The sequence below is a fragment of the Ursus maritimus genome, unplaced genomic scaffold (assembly GCF_017311325.1).
Source record: "Ursus maritimus isolate PB19 unplaced genomic scaffold, ASM1731132v1 scaffold_23, whole genome shotgun sequence".
Lineage (NCBI taxonomy): Eukaryota > Metazoa > Chordata > Mammalia > Carnivora > Ursidae > Ursus > Ursus maritimus.
The window spans coordinates 18,602,658-18,624,255 of NW_024424786.1; the positions used below are offsets into that span (position 1 = coordinate 18,602,658).

General features: G+C 48.2%; 1 protein-coding gene across 2 annotated transcripts in view; it reads right to left on the reverse strand.

The window, feature by feature from the left end:
* Positions 1 to 8,989: 8,989 nt before the first annotated feature.
* Positions 8,990 to 21,598, reverse strand: part of WT1 (WT1 transcription factor) — a 42,451-nt gene continuing 29,842 nt past the window's right edge. The window contains exons 5-9 of one of the 2 annotated variants that reach the window (XM_040638918.1): positions 19,948 to 20,044; positions 16,866 to 17,016; positions 13,324 to 13,413; positions 12,631 to 12,723; positions 8,990 to 10,228 (exon numbers count right to left, since the gene is read on the reverse strand). In XM_040638918.1, the coding sequence (XP_040494852.1) occupies positions 10,107 to 10,228; positions 12,631 to 12,723; positions 13,324 to 13,413; positions 16,866 to 17,016; positions 19,948 to 20,044 (553 nt within the window). In that variant the 3' untranslated portion in view covers positions 8,990 to 10,106. The remainder of the gene's footprint in view (positions 10,229 to 12,630; positions 12,724 to 13,323; positions 13,414 to 16,865; positions 17,017 to 19,947; positions 20,045 to 21,598) is intronic. The other variant, XM_040638917.1, reaches the window with a different exon arrangement.

Genomic DNA, 21,598 nt, shown 5'->3' on the forward strand with positions numbered 1-21,598 from the left:
AGGGAATGACTGACTGAGTACAAACACACATTATGCTGGTAAACTGGCTCTCCAGAAAACAAACGGACAAAAACAGTCCTGCTCTGTAGCACTTGTCAGTTTCTATGGTACAAATACTCCCAGTCCAAGCAACTAATGTTTTAACAACTGGCTTGCAAAATTCTAATCTTTTTTTTTTTTTTTTAAGTAGGCTCCATACCTAGCATGGAGCCCAACACCAGGCTTGAACTCACGACCTCGAGATCAAGACCTGAGCTGAGATCAAGTGTCGGACACTTAATTGAGCCACCCAGGTGCCTCAACAAAATTCTAAATATTTAATAACTGGCTCACAAGCCAGTGAAAGCCAGCTTTACATACCACTGGGTAACTAGATCCAAGGGTGCGCCATCTTGAGAAAGCAGCAGTCTTTTTGGACAGTGGCCCAGTGCCCTCCTTCCCCACTACGACTTTAGGTATACTAAGATATTCCCTGTCTTTTTACTTCTTGCAGTTTCTTCTGCCTGGAATGTTCTTCCCTTCTCTTCCTTCTCAGAAACTCCTATGCATCGTTCAAGACCAGGCTGAAAAACACTCTGTTAAACCTTCCCAAGCCTCTTTAAGCAAAGCTCATGCGTGATCTTTTGCCCATGCTTGTACCATCTGTTTAAGTTCCTGCTTCTCCCACTAGACCTTGGCGAGAAGGCCATGCTTACTTCATCTCTAAACTAGGGGTATGATACATAGAAGGCTCGCGATATCTGTTTGCTAAATGAATAAAGTTATAAACTTCTCTCTGGTTTCAAATTCGGCAGTGAGTGACACAACTCCTCAGCCTACGTAAAACGTCTGTTTCTCCCGAAGGCCCATGAAAGCAGTTCTAACGGCAGTAATTGGACGACAGTGGCCAATCCCAGCTCTGAAGGGATGTTTTGGGAAGACCCAGACTGCTACAGTTGGTCTTAAACATTTTGGTGATAAAAAAAAAAAAAAAGGTGGGAGACTTTAAGGCTGGAAGTTGAACCTTCTCTTAAGTTCCCTCCCAGCAAACCTATGAGGCTTCTACAGGGATCCACTGCAGGCAGGAATAGTGTCGCGCAGGGTGTCCCCTCAGGACTGCCATGAGAACACCAGCATCAAAGGGCAGAGCTATCTCAGACCGGCCATCTCAAACTGGGACCTTCCAACCTGCCAGAGGGAAGTGGAAGGAAGGAATGAAAGGGGATGAGCAAGAGAGAAAGAAAGAACAGTGACAGGAGAGAGTAGCAATGTTCTCTCCAGGAACAGGTGATAGCAGTGGGTCACAGCAATGATAAAATTAAGAAAATAAAAACACTGCCCTGAAGATTTATAGACCAGCTAACACAGAGCTAACTCGGCAGTAATTCGGGCTGGTAAAAAGCAGCAGGCCGTCCGCCATATAAGCAGCCCGTCCACATCAACGCTTCTGTGGACATTGTGACCACGCCGGTGTGTTGACACCACACGGTCCCCACGCCCCCGGGCACCAGGAGCGGTGGCTAACCCAGGGGAAAGGGTGTGCAGGGTTGATGCTGATGAGGGGGTTTTTCGCAAAGACAAGCTACCCTTGACTGGATGCAGATGGCCCGGTGAAAAATGAAACCTGCCAGCAGAGGCTGCCTTTATCAGCGGTAGGGGCGCAGGGGGGACGAGACTTCCCCATCCCCGGCCCGCCCGAACGAGCCTCCGGTTTCAGCACCATATCACAGACTGTCCTAATGAGTTCTTCTGACGGGGGGAGCCCGCACATATCTGCTTCTAGGAGTGCATCCTGGCAGTCCGGGGCATGGTACCGAACTCGCCTGCTGTTTGCATTCCGTCTGCCGGAGCCGGCAAGGAATGCCTGCAGCAGGAAAAGGGCTGCGACTCACCGGGACTGAGGGCCCTGCCTACACCGGCCCATCCTGCCGTTATCCTGGCCCCCCCCTTAACTTCCGGCTCGGGGATGGTGCCAAGAAAAGCCAAGAGGTTTCCCCAGGCACGCTCAGCCAGATACCCAGACACCCAGTGGGTACCCACAGTATCAAAGACAAAACAAGAGCAAGGGCTGCTGTATATTAACTTTCTACTATGTGCCAAGCACCGCACCAGGCAGTTGTCCCCATTTAACCAGTACAACTGTCCTATGAGGTCAATGCTATAGCCCCACCTTACAGATGAGCAAAGTGAGGGCTAAGTCAGCCTATCCAGAGTCACGGGGCTGGTAAGTGGCTGATCTGGGGAGTGAAACTGTGTTTCATCTATTCATAGAGCCTATAATCCTAAAAGGACAAGTGTGGAGAAGAGTGGGCAAAATGAAATGAAGTTTCTGGTGATTTGGCAGTAGACGGCCAGATAAATGAATAAATTTTTCAGTTTCATCCAGGTTTTTTTTTTTTTTTAAGGATTTTATTTATTTGAGAGAGAGAAAGAGAGAGAGCGCACAGAAGCAGGGGGAGGGGCAGAGGGAGAGGAAGAGAGAGAATCTCAAGCAAACTCCCCACTGAGCACAGAGCCTGACGTGGGGCTCGATCCCAGGATCCCAAGATCATGACCTGAGCTAAAACCAAGAGCCAGACGCTTATCCGACGGGGCCACCCCAGCGCCCCCAGTTTTATCCAGGTTTAGTAGTATCATGGCGATGACCATGATTTGAGAGATAAACCTGCCATTATGGGTTAAACACACTCAGACCACAAATTCATTTCAGAACCTGGTACCAGAAGTTTTTAATCACTGCTGCTTTTGGTTTTTTGAGCCACTGCTCTGCTCATCTGGGGCACCCAACCAAGAAATGCAGCCAGCAACTTAGAAGGAAAGGGGTCTCCAAGGCCCCCAACTGGCCTGCAAACTGAGACCCATACAGTTCCCAATTCCTCGATACCGTCCCACTTGCCCACACACACCAGTGAAAAAAATATGCCTGCGTCAAGCCTTCTGAATACTTTTTCCCTCCCATTTGGGAAGGTGAACCAGCGGGAAGCACTTTGATGCGTTCAGAGAGGACCTTTACACAAAGGTCCTGCACGCCTTAAGGGGGGGGGGGTGCTGGCCTCTCCCACCTGACCGCACCCTCCTCTCTGAGGTGACCGACAGGTGGGGAAGTGACCTTGCATCGCCAGTCCCTTCAATCTCCTGAGTTGGGCAGGTCAAACAAAGACGATGGAGACAACTGTGCGACAAGAGGGATTTGGCCGGCGTCGCGCAGTGCAGCCCAGCTCTCTTCTGTGCAGTGGGGTGGACCACAGCTTGCTGGCAGGGGTGGCCCCGAGCCTGTCTGATGTACAGCCAGACAGCTGACTGCCTTTGACTGACAGTACATGGGCTAAGCACCTGCAGGGTCCCCTTCCACCTTCTGGACACCCCTGGAGGCACCCAGTTTTGTTAGGAGAGGAAGCTCTGACGTTCAGAAGGTGTTTGACGTCTCACAGGTGTGATGGCAGAGCCTGTGCTCTTAGTGGCTGTGTCACGATGCTGGAATGTTCCTACCTCCTAGAGGACATGTTCACCCCACGGCCTGCTTCAACAACCCTCATGCTTTGCTCTGGGCTGTTCTAGGCTGCTCTTGTCAGAGGTGAATGGCTGCATCAGCAAACAAAACCGTTGTGTTTTGCCACTAGTATTGAATGTTACTAGAATGGGGGAGTCTTTCGAAATCCACATCTCTACAGCTGCTTCTCCTGGGGCCTCGGGGCCACTGCCTAAAAGTGGTGGCAGCTTGTCTCCAGATGGCAGCTTCGGGAATCTTCCTCAGAACACACTTTGTGTTATCCACCCAGTGAATTCAAAGACCTCTTTATCATGCAGCCCCTCTTGATTATCTTCTCCCGAAAGATCTCCGTAAGCCCTGACCAAGCATCCCCATGCCCTTCTTCCCCTGCTAGGGGAGAGATTTGCTAGAGTTGGGGCTGGAAGGAAAGCTGTGTCCAAATTGAGGCCAGTGACATGGGTCATTATATTTTTAGACCTCAGAAAAATGGGGACAAGAGGCATCTGTGACAGTCTCCCTGGCCCTCTTCATTTGGATAGTAAGGGCCCAAGGACACCTTAGAAAAATGGAGGCTGCTTGCTGAGACGTGGGGACAGTCCTATCCAGGCACACATCCACAAGATTCCCCCTCCCCCACCATCACTAGACACGAACAGCTTCCTCCTCAGCCAGTTCCCTCTGACATTCAGCTCCTTGGGAAAGCAGGATGCTGCTTTTTAAAAGTACTCATTGACCTTGAACTTTTAAATGTGTTTCTCAATTTTCCCCTTTTATCACTGTCCGGCTAACATCATGCTATGTCATTTCTTAAGTTCCGGTATTTAATATAAAATACTGAATGAAAACATATTTTACAAAAGAGCTCTACAACTGGGTATGTGGGGAGAGAACACTTTGCCAATCGTGCCTGTTCTTTCTCCCCGCACTTGACAAACATTCCCAGTATCTGAACAAACAAGTGGGCGAGGCATCGCTGTTCCTCCTCTGGTTTGAGGGGCCAACGGGCCCTGGGACAGAAGGATAAACAGGCTACAAGGAAGGGGTTAAGAGTCGGAGTCGGGTGAGAATCTCGACTCTGTCATATACAAGCTGGATGACCCGGTGGGACTGATTTCTGGGAACCTGTTTCTTCATCTGTAAAATGGGAATACTCTCAGTAGAAGGCCTGGCTCCAGTCCACACACAAAGGTCCAATAAACGGCCCCATTATGATCGCTTTCGTGTTCACGCTTGAGCACCTCCTCTGTGGGAGAGCCCTGGGTGTGTGTTCACAGTGCTGGCTCCGGTTCACGTGGGGGTCAGGCCCTGTCAGACAGAAGCCCCCTCTTCCTGTCAGACCTCCCTGACATCCACACTTCATCCCTCATCCGTCTCATCTTGCTTCCCAGAGCTGTCGGTCTCCCTCTTTCCATCCCTCCTTCCTCTTACTCCCGGAGTCCAGCTGCCTCCTCAGTGGCCCTCAGAGTCCTTGCCGTGTCAGGCCATCCTTCTTACCCGGCGTCAACATCCCCAGTGCTCCTGGGACGCTGCGAGGGGAAAAGCCGCCTGTTTCAGCCAACCCACCCCGAGCATTTATCTCAGCCCCATCTCCCCCGGACCAGCTTCAGTCCTCCCCTGCTCCATAAAAACATCTCGTTATCTCTTCAGCTCACGTGTGCTGATTGGGTCTGCCCTCGCAGCTTACATCTGCAATCCCTTCGTCTGAGGCTTCCACTCAGACCTGGCTGGTTTTCAGTCTGGGCCTAACGGCACCGCCTCTCCAGAGTCCTGGGTCTTGCGGGGTTTGTTCTCATCTGTCTCTGAAAACCAACCCTGTTCCGGACTTGCGTACGCATGGCTGGCTGCTGGCTGGGCTGGAAAGCCCCCAGCCCCTTCCTCTGCTGTTGGGCTCTCTCATTCCTTCTCAAGGCCGGCTCAAGAACTAACGGAATCAGGGTTTTGCTTGAAAACGGAGAAAAGCCCGGCACCCTCCCCTGAAGCAGCTACTTTCTCAGTGCAAGAAACCAGACCAGGTGTGACCGACATCATTTGATCATTTGAATTTACCTAGTAAGCTTTGCGCAGATCTCAATCACCTGATACATAAAACAGTCATTAGAAGCAAAGACCTAAATGAAAAGGGCCAGCACCTTCATATTTTCTTAGGGATTTGTCTTCCTTCCTGTGGCAGCTTGCTTTTCCTTACTGTCTTACACATCTACCTGTGAGAAATTCTTAGAAGCCACTCTGCCAGCTATGAGTCTTTGAAGAAAAATGCCCCCCAGTCGAGAACCACTGTTCTTCTCACATACACACTTCTCTCTGACACACCTGTGGGTCCAAGACAAGAAGTGCAAACACCCGGCAGAGAAGAGAGGGCTCCAGAAGCCGCTGCCTTTGCCCCTTGGTACCCAAGGTGCTAAGCAAGTGGTTCCTGGTAGGGGCAGGACATGGGGAATTCCTGCCCGCCAGCAAGGCTGCTGGCTCACAGGGAGGAAGTTCTCTCCAAAGCCACAGACTTCCAGCTTGTGGGTGTCAGGGAGGTCGAGGCCCACTGTGACGATGTGGACCGCAGAAGGTTTATAAGGGCTCAATACTCAACACACTGCATCTCCCCCAGGGGTCCTCCCTGCTTGTGGTGAGTCACCAACAGAGGATGGGGAGACTGGGTTGGAAAACAAACCTCGTCGATGGCCTCACCGGGGCTAACACATGCAGCATGCCTGTCCCCACTCACAGCTCCACGGGCCACCGCACCACAGCCCCAGGCCATCTTCCCTGGCTGTTCCCTCTCTGGTCTAGACAGGTTCAGTGTGGCCCCAGGACCATCAGGAGCGAATCTTATCGGACACCTTCCAGCAAGTATTTATTGAGCCCACTCTCCAGGTCCTTGCTACGGAAGGGGTGGTTCACAGCCCAGCTCGGAGCTTGTGAGAACTGCAGACTCTCAGGCCCCACCCCAGAACTTCCAAATCGGAGCATGGCCCTTAGTGATTCTTCAGGTGATGTATATGGTCGCTGAAGGTTGAGAATGCCTTTCTGTGAGTAACCCAAGAAAGGGAGATCTGCTCCTCTCGAGCAGCTCCCAGTCTGGTTGGGAAGTGAGCACTCACAGATCCTAAACAACGGAGCAGAGTACAAGTCTACTTCATCAAGCATGATTTGGTGGATACCGAACACCGAGACCAAGTCCTGCCTCGGCTTCCTCGTTTGTAAAGTGGCAATAACACTTGCCCTGTTGACCTTACAGATTGTCCTGGATGGGAAAGTGTTACACCCACAGAAGATACTATTTAATGTTACATACGTAGACGTCTACACAAGTTCAGAGATGAGAGGGCTAGGGATGACTGGAACGGTCCGTGAAGATCCAGCAAGACGAAGGGGGCCTTTCAAAGATACTGAACCATACACCGAATTAGACACTATAGTAAAGCAAGAGGGAAAATGCACACGTTGACAAGTGCACCAGAGCCTCGCTGGAGCTACAGAGAGCTCCCCCTGACCAACATTCACCAACTTTCACCCTGACAACTGACTGATGCTCAGCTCCATGGGTCTCAGAAGCACACACTCACTGCCACCAGAGCCTCACAGGAGACACAAAGCAAGCAGATGTCGTCTCTATGTGGATGCTGGCAAAAGCCCTATTGCTGCAAACCTCACCTCTGGTCGGGGATACATGAAAATGGATTTGTCATTTTGCACGGCTGACCAACGAAGATGGGGATGTCTGGGGGCAGAGCTAATGGAATATTACTCAGCCGTCAAAAAGAACGATTTCTCAACATTTGCTGCAACATGGACGGGACTGGAGGAGATAATGCTAAGCGAAATAAGTCAAGCAGAGAAAGACAATTATCATATGGTTTCACTCATTTATGGAACATAAGAAGTAGGAAGATTGGTAGGAGAAGAAAGGGAAGAAGAAGGGGGGTAAACAGAAGGGGGAATGAACTCACGAGAGACTATGGACTCTGGGAAACAAACTGAGGGCTTCAGAGGGGAGAGGGGTGGGGGAATGGAATAGGCTGGTGATGGGTATGAAGGAGGGCACGTATTGCATGGTGCACTGGGTGTTATATGCAAGTAATGAATCATGGAACTTCACATAAAAAACTAGGGATGTACTGTATGGTGACTAACATAATATAATAAAAAATATTATAAAAAATAAAATTTTAATGAACAAAAAGAAAAGAAAAGGAAATTAGCAGGTGAGTTCTTACGTAATCAGTTCCCTAGGTAATGCTTTTTAAGCCTTTGCTATGTCCTAGATGTTTCCTTTTCTCCCTTCCTTCCTTCCTTCCTCCCTCCCTCCCTTCCAAATTTAATCTTCACAATAATCCTATCAGGCAGGGGTATCTTCTGCCCCTACCTTACAGAGGAGCAAACTGGGGATTTAGGATTTGAACCCAGGTTGGTCGGCTTACCGAAGCCCATGACCTTAACTGTCGCCCGCTAAGCCGCTAGGGCAGTGTGAGAATCTCTGGTCTTCCTCCTGCCGTTGAAACAATGTGGCTTTGCTTTTGTTGTGAAACCTGGCTCACTCTGACTTGCTGACGTTGCCATGCTTGTCCTGAGCTTCTCCAGAGAAATGCTGTCTTCTGGCAGGAAAAGATAAAACCGGCTGATACAAATGAGTCACCATACTCGCTATAATTAACAGTGATGCAAGAGCCAGATGCAAACGAAGAGGGGCCTCAGGACCGGACTTTTAGGCGGCCCAAACTCTGAGCTGCGGTCTGCTCGGGATACATTGTAAATGAAGAGGAGTAGCTGGACGCATGCGCACTCCAGCTCCTGGCGCTGGGAGGGGCGGCACCAGCTCAATGTCCTTACTTACGGCGGAGAGACCATATGCCAGAACCAGACAGAGTTCATAGTTCATACATAATGCAGACCTTTGCTTTTACACTCGGCTGTCCTGGAAAGTCTAAGCAGTTTTGAACCTGCTGAGCTGACGCATAGCAACTACAGTAGGCAACTCCGTTGTGCCCGGTGTTCAGCCCATGGCCCCCTGCCTGCAGTATGTACCTGTGAACCAGTCATCATTAGCATCCCTATTCTCATTTGCTGACCTGCAGTAGCAAGTGATACGAGGATAGCCTGATTAAAATAAGCCCTTGAACGCGCTTCCCACCATGCGATCCACAAACCCGCCTGAGCACAGCCCGAGTGCCATCCCTTTGAAAGGATGCTAGCTGCTTCCAGGATGGGCAATTGCCTCCTGAGGTTCGACAGGGAGAAACAGGGCAGTCAGGACGTGGACAGACTACACTAGTGATCATCGATGTCCAGCAGCATCTTCTTACCTGTTTCAGACAGTCTCAACTGTTCTTAAGAGTTGAACACAATGCAGCTGATACAATCTTGCCACTTTCCTTTTGAATAGACTTTAATTGAGAGTGAAGTGAAAAATGCAGGTTACATTTTTAGTGTTATCATTGATACGTTGTAAGATCAACACCAAACAGTGATGCATCTAACATTTATACATTTCCTAAGTTTAGTTGTCAAAGAGCAAATCATTATCAGATATATATATTTACACAATAATTTCAAGCAACAGTAAATAATAAACACCCTCCTTTAAGCACACACGTGCACGCACGCGCACACACACACACACACACACACCTTTAAACAATGGATTTCCTCACACTAGTAAGTCTCATTTTGTCGCATACACTGATAGACTCAAAGTTACTTAAAAACAGTCTTATCAGTGGAGATCCTGGACCAGCCCAATTTTCTTCTAGAATCACTTTAATTTTTACAACCTGAAGCCACACACCCAATGTGGTCTGTACACTCTAAGGACACCCCAGATGATAAAAATGAATCCCACTTCCTTTGTGTGAGGAGATATGTACGTCTCGGGAGATGCTTGTGATTACAACTCAAAAAAGTCGAAAATAAACAAAACCAAAATCTCAGATCTTCAAGCACAGTTTCTAAACAGCGTTGTGCTCATGTTAACATTGAATTAGCCGAACGGGAAGATTCTTTTAGATTTCTCTACAGAGGTACTGGTTAGTTCTGGTTCTTTCTTCAGCTGCTTGAAACGCACACATTTTTAAAGGTGCCTGGTAGCATTACATCTGCCTTCCAGGTTAGCGGCCTGCCTAACCTCCGGAATGCCGGACGGGACTCAGCCCCAGCGCTTTGCTCTCTGATTTATTTCTGGCTGTTAGTAAATGGAAACCATGACAAAGTTTACATTAGCAGACACATACACATGCCCCGGCCTATAAATATTCTATGATGGAAAATGGTACAATGACTCCATTCCTAATGAAGAGGAGCGTAAAAGGAGAAGAAGAGGGGGCGGGGGGACATTATCAACAATGGCTCTTCTTACAGTGGAAAATCCAGACCAAATGGCGGAGATGGGCTTTTAACTAACTGGACACTGACAGCCTCTTCTCCAGGGCCTTTGAGTCAACTAAAAGCAAGCAGGGCAGAGCCCGACCCCTCTGGGCAAACCTGGTAGGATCCGGTAGGACAAGCATCTTGTCTTGGAAGCTGGATGAAGACGATCACCGGCCATTTCCTTCTTAGAGAGGTGAGTGAGGAGGAATTTTAAAGTCAGGTTTGGAAGGAGTTCACACACTGTCCTGCCTGGGACATAGACGTGTCCCGGGGTCGGACCCCCTCAAAGCGCCAGCTGGAGTTTGGTCATGTTTCTCTGGTGCATGTTGTGATGGCGGACTAATTCGTCTGAGCGGGCAAACTTTTTCTGACAGCTGGGCCACCGACAGCTGAAGGGCTTTTCACCTGTGGACACAACTGCCAGTCAGAGATGCTTGCAGCGGACAGACTGCACACAAGTTCAACTATCAAAGGCCCGAGCTAAACCATCCCAAGGCACGCACTCCCGATTCCCTCTAGTTCTTTCCCTAGGCTAACAAATCGGGCTCATTCCACGGGCAGCCTTGAAATGGCAGCACCTCGGGGCCCTTAAGGATTAAACTACGATAAAAAGCATAAAATATTATTAAGTCAGAGGACTGGGGAAATGGCAGAGAAGGCAAGAGTCCAGTTAATCCAAGTGTCTGGGCAATTCAAATGTAATCGAGGGGGAAACATCTGTTTCAACCTTTGCTGTTAGACCGTTTTGTGAATTGCATAAGTGTTTCCCCTCCACTGTCTTCCCAGGGAATTGAGCTTAACTGGGCTGCAGGAGCTCAGAATCATCACCCTGGATATTACTGACTGATTGCCCCTTGTAGTAGAGCTCTCACTGTAACTTTAATACGTCCGTCTGTGTAGATATTCGGGATGGGCTGGGTATTTTAAGATAAGTCACTGATTCCAGTTTGCAGGATATTTTCTTCTTTTACCTTAAAGTGTTATTCAGAGCATAATCCCCGTTCTAGTTGAGACACAGTTATAAGATTTTTAACGAGGCTGCCAAAAGATCGAAACCTCTCCATCTAAGGAGCTCTCAGAAGTTCCTTTCAAGACTCATTCTGAACAGGGAGGATAATCAGCATTTATGAAGTGCCTAGTATATGCCCAGCCTTGTCGTGGGCACCATCTACGTAAGTCATTTCGTGTATTCTTTACAACAGCCCTGTAAGAGAAGCATTAGTATCCCTACTCTGGAGATGAGGCTAGACCGATAGTGAGGGCAGATCCAAGCTGCACTTAAATCCAGGTCTGTCTACTCCAAAGCCCATGCATGCACTTGGCAGTATCCCACCTCCCAAGCCTGGCCCTAATGGAAATAGAGCTGTGGCTTTATCCTAAGTAAAAATGCCACAGGAGCCAATCTCTGTACCACCAGAGAGATCTTTCCAGGATATCTCTGGTTCCACTTTGCCTCCTTTGAGAACTACTGGTTGGGACAAGCAGGGAGCAATGTCCCAGGGGAGGTGTTGTCCCAGGGTTAAACTGAGGGGCTGATCAAATACAGGGTAAAACAGTCTGCCAGCGACGTGGGTCATTTTGGACACCGGCGGATATGCACAGGGTTGGAGGAGGAGGGGGGCAAGATACAAAGGATGATAACTAAGGAAAAGAAGAAACACCAGAGGCACCTGAGTAAGGCGAGAGACGTCCGTCCCAGCAACTCTGAGGCACAGGTGCCTTTACCCTGTGTATAAATGCAGCCTCTTCGGGCTGAGGATCTGCAACTGCACTGGGGGTCATGACCTCCTGTTTTCCTTCACCTCCCATTCACTGTTCCTCTGCTCTTCCTGATCCGGCTCCTGGCCGTCCGCCCCAACCTCCAGCCATGCTGTCAAACGTCATCTTCTAATGGACAAAGCCCAACCCTTTCTCTTGTTGGCCTTCACTCTCCTCAGTCTCTCAATGGCACTCAGCTTTGCTGACCTTGCCTCTCCTCCTGATTCCTCTCCTCCCTGGGCTGTGAGAGCCTATGCTCTCTCTCCAAGAAAGAAGGCTGAGGGACATGGTGGGCTGGGAGCAGAAGGAATTGGGTTTGCTATTTACTAGCTTTGGGACTGGAGACAAATCATCTCATTGCTACGTGCCTCAGTCTCCTCATCTGAAAACTGGGGATAAAACAAGCCTACCCTCCTCTTCTTACAAGGATGTTGCAAAGATACAGCGGGATAACCCTGAGCCTTGGCCCTCCTTCCAAAGTTGAAACATACACAACAAAAGTGCTGCTATTTTCATTCTGAATCACACCAACCTTGTGCAAAAGCAAAAACTTTCAGCGACCAGTGAATACATGTCCTGTTCCCCTCTCTATACTAGTACAAAGGAAATAATATCCAGATGCTGATATGAGTCTGGCAGAAACCATGTCTGCTCCTGGGACCTTAACTTCTGGCCCAGAATGGATTCGGGTCTCTGAAAATAGTGTCAAGAAATGTGAGCTCTCCAAAGAATAAATATTTGGCTTGTGAGAATTTCTGCTATTCTTCTGTGAAGTTGACGATCCTATCAAACTGAGTGACACCATGTGTCAGCAGCAAACTGGGAGCAGTGAGGACCTAGCCCATCTCCTCCTTTCTTTCTGGACACGCAGTAAGAGAGTGTTCTTTTCACATCTCCCTTAAAGATAGCCACGCACTGTTCTTTCTCTCTCAAACCCTACTCAGAACTTCTACACTGGTCTTTTCCAATCTCTCCCATCACAAACACTTCATTCAACAGTATTTTTTAAAAAAATAATGAAAAATAAATGTGAAGAAAAGTTTACGCACTTGTTTTACCTGTATGAGTCCTGGTGTGGGTCTTCAGGTGGTCAGACCGGGAGAACTTTCGCTGACAAGTTTTACACTGGAATGGTTTCACACCTAAATGGACAGAGAAGGTCTAGCCGCAGCCCTAACGATGTGGGAGCATAATGAGGCCCCCAGGGCCAGCTTCCTGGAGGTGGCCGGAGGAGCCGGGCATTTCCAGCCCCCTGACGACGTCTGCCTCACCCTCAGATGTCCCCCATGCCCCAGGCCTGGCACGGACCACCTGATTCCGCACAGTAATCCCTGAAGACCTGCTTCTGTCTGGGGAACAGCTATTCCTTAACCACAAACGTCCAGCTTCCCACCAGAGTCTCGGCTGTGTCCAAGACTGAAAAAGTGAATCACACACTACAAATTGGATTGTGCTTCCCACCACCCTGTTCTTCACTGCTACTCAGTGTATCATCAGCAAATGGCTAGTGGGATCCCACTGTTCTGCGGTTTGCAGGAGAAATGTGGGATGTTTCTTTGTCTTTTTTTTTTTTTTCTTAAGAAAAGGAAAATCTCCAGAGATGGGCGGTGGGGGAGGGTGCGATTATTGGGAAAAGCTAAGCAAGTGGCTTCTCACATCCATATTCAGCAACAAAGAGAATCACAAAATCAACTGCAACCCAAGAGAACATACTGCCAGCAATGAGAAGTGAGCCTACAAACCTGTGTGTCTCCTTTGGTGTCTTTTGAGCTGGTCTGAACGAGAAAACCTTCGTTCACAGTCCTTGAAGTCACACTGGTATGGTTTCTCACCTTGGGGAAGACACATATTCCATTTGAAAATGCCTCTGGAAATGGGGATCAAGGGAACCTCTCCTACTGGGACTGAGGGATCCCAAAATGCCTAAGGCATGTGGGTAGACCTTGTTAGGGTGCTGCTATGTGAGGCTGAAGACCCCCCTGCACACAGGCTCCTGGACAGTGAGTGTAGAACGGGGGACTAGTTATATGAGGATGGTCCCTGAGCTCTAAGTTATAAGTGGAGGGGAGCTCAGGTTCTGAAGTCGGACACTAGGGTCACACCCAGCTCTGCCACTTAGAGCTTTGGGTGAGGTGCCACTTCCTTATGGAGAAAGGGGGCCAATAATCTCACAACTTCAAAAGATTTATGAACAGATTGAACCAGGCCATCCACATAAAGGGCTTCTTTGCCCAGTGCCTTGCACAGAGGCACTGCTCCAGAAAACTACTGGCAGAGAATCTTTAGATAAATAAGAAGCCAAAGAAGTCTTAACTCTTCAACTGAGTTGGAGGCAGAATTCTGGGATGGCTAGCCTTGAAGCTGGCCCCATACAATAAATGTTTTATGTTTTATGGCCTAAAGATTTGGTGTTCCCTGCTACTGACTTCTCATTTCTGGATCAAGCCTAACATTATGAGACACTCAAGTGAAACCAGGAACCAAAGTGTTTAGAAAGGTTTCAGTATTCCTTTATCCAAGAAAAGTCGGTAGTGGGATTACACAACCTTCTGCCTCAGAAGGGAGAAGCCCCACCCCTGTCCTTGCTAGAGAAAGTTCAGCCAAATACTGGGAACGAAGTTCCATGAGTGCACTGAGCGACCTTGGGTCTTCCCACCTTCTTATGAGAATTCTGAGTCACTGGTATTCTGGGATGGAGAGCAAGCCATCCCAGGACCAGTTGTTCTTTCTGTTGCAGGGCATTCCCTCATCGTCTTTCCGGCCTCATAACCTCCTCTGTTCCCCTAATTAATCTGTACTCCTGCTGTACCAGAGCTCACCACTCCCCACATCTGCCTTGCACTTTGCTCACACCAAATGCACCTATGTCCTTTGTCCCTATCTCCACATTCCTCCCCGTCAAAAAGTCTACTGTCCGTCCCTCACCAATGCCACCTGCTTCCTCTGCAATGCCTTCCTGGAAATTTCACGTTCAGATCAGAAACTCTTCCTTCCCTCAGTACACAATGTATTACAGAACATCTAACATGGTAGACTGCGTGCAGGGCTACCTTGCCCCGGGGGCTGGAAAACCCTGAGGGCGGGAGCCTTTCCTTCACTTTGTATTTATATTGGGCCCAGTGACTTGTACTTCAACGGCCCTACTCAAATTTCTTTTCCCTGCCTTTCTGCTTCTGCTCCTTCTTTACTTCCTCTACTGCACCCTACCAGCCCTTTGATGGGTAGCCCAAGCCCTTCCTCTTCCTAGGATGACTTTAGCTCAAATCAGCAATTCTCAGCTCCTCCAGCCTCTGGTTTAGTACACGGCCATATACTCTCTTAGTCTCTTTTCATTTGTGTGTATCCTAGCTCCAAAACAGACCATCAACTCTTCGAGAAGGGGGTTTTAACTTGGAGTTAAAAGCCATGAGTGTGGGTCCTGCTTCCACTATATGCTACCCACCTGGTAACTGGTCAGTGTGTGGGGATTAAATGAAATAATGCATGTAGAGAGTCTGGCACATAAAAAAATTTAATATAAAAGTACTTAATATAATAATCTTACTATTGTCATATGTAGATAAGAAAAGACTCCTTTCTTTCAAGAAAAGGGCTGCAGGACTGTTAAATACCAGGCTGCTCTCCTTGACTTCTGCAAAGAAGAGCTTCTTAAAGCCTCCGGCGGGCTTGGGGATCATGGCTACCTTGTGCACTGCTTCCCCTTCACACAGACATCTCCCCCTCACCGCTTGCTAGGTGCCTCTTCCCAGTCAAGGTTTCTACAGCCATATTGCCTTCAGTGTATTCCCTTGCATTTCTCCAGCCACAATTTTAGTTTATCATTTTCTTTATAACCTTCACAGATACTTCTCAAACAATCCCATTTGGGGAAACATGTAAAAATACACCAGATCCCTAGTTCTCTCACATTTAGCCTCAGAGCATGTGGTCTACTGAGTGCAAGCTCAGGTCTGTACTAGACCTGCATCCTCCAGACACAACAACTTAGCAAAGTCCAACGATCCGAAGAGATGTGAATACAGCCTGCTCTCTTCTTCCACTTCCCCAAAGCAAAATAAGCAGTAATAACAAAACAGTAAGGGTAACTGTAACAATGAAACTGTCCCTCCAGTTACAGGAAAAAAAAAAAAAACAGAAGCAGCTCCCCTGTAGGAAAGCCTGTGTTTCACATTGCTTCCCTGCAGTGGGAACCCAACCACACTCCCGTCCAGTGCCCACAAGGCCAAGAGCAAACATTTGTGAAACGGCTGTTCACACTGAAGATGGCCAACAACCAGACGAGGCCAGTTATCTTTCCCAGAGGAAGGCAGATCCCTTGACCTGTGCGAAAATTCAATTTTCCTTGACACATAATCAAAAATCATTTTTTTAAGATTGAAAACAAAAATTAAACCTACGAATCCATCTTCCCATTCCTATCGGGTTGGTTATTACTAACCCAAGTAGTTTAGTTTTTCTTTGGACCACCTCTCCTTAAGTCTTATTAACCTCGCCCATCTCAAAACGGTCTGATTTGCAAACTCCCAGAATAGGTCCCCTCTCTTTAGAGATGCTAATAGTAATCTAATAGTTACATTATTGCTTTTTCAGACCTATTGACATAGGGTACTATACAAGGTGCTTCATATCTAATGCCTTGCATTTAACTTGATTTTAAAAGTTAATCTAGACTTGGGGCGCCTGGGTGCCTCAGTCAGTTAAGCATCCAACTCTTAATTTCAGCTCAGGTCATCATCTCAGGTCATGAGATCGAGCCCCACATGGGGCTCCACACTCAATGTAGAGTCAGCTTGAGACTGTCTCTCCCTCTGCCTCTGTCCCTCCCCTGCTCATTTTTTCTCTCTCTCTTTCTCAAAAAAAAAAAAAAAAAAGTGAATCTAGTCTTCACACTGGAATAAGATAGGCATTACCACCTCCATTGTCCGTGAGACAAATGAATTCTAAAGACAGGTTAAGTAACTTGCTCAAGGTCTCAGCACTTGGTTGTGAAGCCAGAATTCAAACACAAGAAGTCTCTTTAGTTCGGTGGAATTCTTTTTCCACCACTCTGCTCTGCCCTTCGCGAAGACACTTCACTGAATTCTTTATTAAAGGATGGACAGTCAGGACGAAAAATGCCCCTGCAGCCTTTTTTTATCACCTTGGCCAGACCTTTCAAAGCACTGCCTACTGTCAGTCCAAGACATTTCCTGTGTGCTGAGCGGTGTGACAGCCAGGGGCAGGACATCTTGAACCACCCTTGCCCAGGCCACTGGAAACAAGGCTGGACAGGGGACACACTTACCAGTGTGCTTCCGGCTGTGCATCTGTAAGTGTGACAGCTTAAAATATCTCTTATTGCAGCCCGGGTAAGCACACATGAAGGGGCGTTTCTCACTGGTCTCAGATGCCGACCGGACAAGAGTCGGAGCAACCCCGGGCACACGTCGCACATCCTACAAGCAGAGCATGTAAGAGAAACGGACGCTTTAAACCACATGTGAACATTCACGTCCATCCCGAGGGGAACTGAGCGTTGGAAAATACCCAAAGAAGGAATGACACATATAAGGCCTAAAACCACTCCCATCCATACCCCAGATGCTCACAGCAGACATCACTAATGGATGACAGATCAGGACGTGCTACAGTGCAGCATGCCAACCTCATCAGTACTGTTTAGGGTTGCTGATACAGGGGATCTGGAAAAGAAGTGCTGGTGACTACAAGAGCTCCCGATCCAATCTGTCTCTCAGCCTCTCCACTTGAGGCAGCAAGGTCTGGAAGTCCAAAATCCCAGAATCTATTTCCTCCCACTTGGACACATGGCCACCGGCCACATGGCCACATGACCTCAGGTCCAGTCTGCAATGGGTGGGGAAGTCCATATTAGAGAAAAATATGGGATACTGAATGAGCCCCAAACTGACCAGATGTTCCACGTGAGAGTAAATGACAAGGAAAAAGGAGCCCCTGAGAATTGGGGGTTCTCTCTGTGAAGGGGCTGAAACCCCCAGAGGCCAATGGTGTGGCCAGTGTAATCGCTTAACAGCAGAAAACACTGTGTCTGCCTTCTGGCATGTTCCATGTCCTTCACTGTTGATTCCCTTTACCTTGTGGGCATGGGTATGTGTATGGTCAGTTCTCCATGACAAGGTGCTAAGGGGACACAGCGAGACAAATTCTCCTTCCTGCTCTCAGGATCAATGACTCATAGATGGGAGTAGTGGGCCCCAGGGGCCACTGAATCCTCCTCATTCTCTTACAGATGTGCAAGTCAAGACCAAAAAGCACACCCATGTTTTGTGTCAAGACCCGGGACTGCCTCTGAGCTTAACCCATTCCCTGCCCTGTGTATCTTCCACACCATACTTACATTCTAGATTCTATTTCGCAGTGCCTCGCACTGTGAGATCTTCTTTTTTGAAGGAAAAGTACTATGGTGACATACAAATTTGCTGTCGATAGGCCACAGCATCTCAAGGCAAACAGTGGCATAAATTTAAATGGCAAGCCAGCCATGTTTGACTGTCAGACTCAAGGAGAAAATAAGTCGGTAGTGGAACAACACCTGTGAGGTCTGGAGTCTATCAGCAGCCATGACAGTGACTCTGACAAACTGGGCTTGGTGGAAAGGAAGGCAAAAGGGGCTTTCTTCATTTCCTTTGGTTGAATCTAGATGCAGTGCACACAGCAACAGGATATAAAATCGTGTTGTCCATGTCAGTCAAAAATCCTGGTGGAAGATGCCAGGAGGAGAGACAGGGATGACTCTTCCTGTACCTCCATCAGATTTCATATATCTGCAACCCTCACCTTTATTGTCAGCCTTGGAAGGTTCGGGCTGAGGGAGCACGCTATTCTATCTCCATGATGCTCAATCGGAACATCTCAGAGCTACCTGCCCCACAGCCCGTGTGGGGACCTGGCTCACACACAACTTATGTCTAGGGCACTGCGGACTATTCTGGTGAAAGTATCACCACTGTTACTCGTGTTACAGCCACTGAGGCACAAGACAAAGTCACAAATGCAGACTCTTGGTAACTGTGTGTGGTTCTGACCTCCCAAAGAGGCTTTGCTGAGGTGGCCTGCCATGGACTTTCCTGAATTCTCCAAAATGTTTATCTTTTTACTTTACTTTCCTCACTCTCCTTGGAGGCCCCTTTCCCCCAAACTGTTCACAGCTCTCTGTCTGCCTAAGAAGCAATGCAACATGGTACTTAAAAACAGGGGTTCCAGAATCAGACAAGACTTGTGTTATGACTAGCTATGTGTCGGTAGACAAGTCCCTCATCTTCTCTGGACTTCGGTTTCCTCATCTGTAAAATGGACATAATGGTACCCACCTGTAAAGGTGCACTGAGGACTAAATGGAAAAATAAAACACAGACACGGAAGAACCTTAAGTGCGTATTACTAAGGGTCAGAGGTCAGTCTGAAGAGGCCGCAAACTGTATGATTCCAACCATACGGCATTCTGGAAAAAGGCAAAACTATAGAGACAGTAAAAAGATCAGTGGTTGTCGGGGAGGAGAGAAAGGAGGGAGACATGAATAGGTGGAGCACAGGCATTTTTATTTTTAGACAGTGAAACTATTCTGTACTACAATTTAACGGGAGACGCGTGGCATTTGCATTTAAGAAAACCCGTGGAACAGCACAAAAAGCCAACCCTGATGCAAACCATGGACTCTCATTCACAGTAATGTTTCAAAAACAAGAATAACGTATCAATACTAGCCCATCAACTGTAACACGTGTATCATACTGAGGCAAGATGTTAATCACAGGGAGGAGGAGGAAGAGGAGGATATGGGAACTCTTTGTACTTTCTGCACAATTTTCCCTTAAACCTAAAACTGATCTAAAAAATTAAGTCTATGAAGACAAAAAGCCCGTATATAAAATTCAGCACAAGGCCTGGCATATAAAAAGTGTCCAGCACCAACACGGGGGTGCTGTTATTGTCATTATTTATTGTTATTGGTAGAACACTTGGCAAGAGAAGAGTCAACTTCGGGTACTTGACAATCCAGACCAAGTCAAAGGTCTGACTTGGAAGCCAAGGGTCCAGGTCATTCATTGCAAGAGCTGCACAACCCACCTGGAAAGGTGAATTAAGCAGCAGGAAGAGTGGAGGGATGGGGTTCTGCCAGAAGCATCTCAGTCTGAGTCAGGCACGTGGCCGTGGTCACAAGGACCTGTAGGGAGGAGGCTGTCCTCTCTGCCCCAGTGGAAGAGGAGAGGTCCCTATTGTCAGAGGAGCCTGTAATTAGGAACAGACTTACCAGGGCCAAATGGCCATCAGCAGGGAAGCGACAGGTTGTTGCAAAGGGAAGGAGGCATGGAAGTCCCCTTCGAGTGAGGGCCCCCCACGTTCTCACCTGAATGCCCCTGAAGACGCCGTGGGTGTGTATTCTGTACTGGGCACCGCAGAGAATGGGGGTTGTGTGGTTGTCACTCTCATACCCTGTGCCGTGGCTGCGAACACAAAGCAAGGACAAGGCTCAGGTCGGTCCACCGGGGCCTCTGCACTAGAAGGCATGCTTTCCAAAACCTCAAGAGACAATGACAGTTGGCTTGTGCGTCCCTCCACTGGGGCTACTCTGGAAACAGGACTTGGTGAAGGGTGGGGCCGCTCCACCCTCGCGTCTCACCACCACGCAGCCCTCCCTCACGCTCAGGTTCTCAGGGCTGGCCGTCTGGGCCTATGCCTCTCAGACAAGCTGGGAAAAGTCACCGTGGCAGGACTTCATCCCCGGCAAGTTGGTTACCATCCAGCCGGCGAACTGACAGCCGCGACTATCTCAGGAACGAGCAGCTACCTCAAGTTTCACATTAAGTGCAATAGATTTTCGTCGGCACCTCATGACTCAGTTTTTACCAGACAGCACCAAGAAAGTGATGACACGGAAGAAATGTCACATTCTCCGAAGTGGGGATTACACATCTGTGGCCCTGCTCCCCTTAACCTACAGATCAGTTTTCAGGATCATCTTAACTCTTCGCAGCCAACCCACGGCGTCAGTGGACACTGGATAATCCCACCCAGCATTAGATTGGCTAGTCCTCTCGTTGGTCTCGGGCTCATCTTGGGCTGCTCGCGAGAGCTGGGGGCTGTGGACGGCTGAGAAGAACAACCTGGAAGAAGTGAAGACTTTAAAAGTATTCTCTCCTTTAGGTAAAAGCTGGTATCTGTGCTGCTGTGATTTTACTTCCAAATGAGGCAGAGGAAGGATTCTTATCCACGTGGGAAGCACGTTATAATCACGTCTAGAATCAGCACAGGGAGCTTTTATGAAATGCCTCCGTAAAATGGAGCAGCTGCTTTGGAAAATGTCTGGCAGCTCCTCAAAAGATTAGACCTAAAGTTACAATATGACCCAGAAATTCTACTTCTAGGTATATTCCCAGGAGAAATGAAAACATGTATCCACACATAAACTTGTACACATTGTTTATAAGCAGCATGACTCCTAATAGCCAAAAAGTGCAATCAACCCAAATGTCCATCAGCTGATGAAGGGATGGACGAATTATAGTGTATTCATAGAAGGAAATACTATTGGGCAATGAAAGGGCAGGAAGTACCGATACATGATGATGTGGACAAACCCTGCAAACAGGCTAAGTGAAGGACACAGCCACAAAGGTGTGTCAGCCACAAAGGACACACCCTCTGTGTGATTCCATTTAACCAAAATGTCCAGAACAGACGAATTCTGTAGAGACAGAAAGCGGATTGGTGATTGGCTGTCTAGGACTGGGGAAGTTGGGGAAATGGGAGGGTGACGGCTGAAAATGTCTTAAAATTGTGGGAATGGTTGTACAACCCTGTGAATATACTAGAAACCACTGATTTGTATATTCCAAACGGGCGAACTGTACGATATGTGGAATTCATAAAGCTGCTTTACAAATTTAACTCTGGGGAGTAACGGGGTCCATGCACTGTTTTTTGTTTTTGCTTTTGTTTTTCAGGCCTCCAGGTGTAATTAACTTGCTGTCAGGGCTGACAGCCCTCTGTCCTCTGCC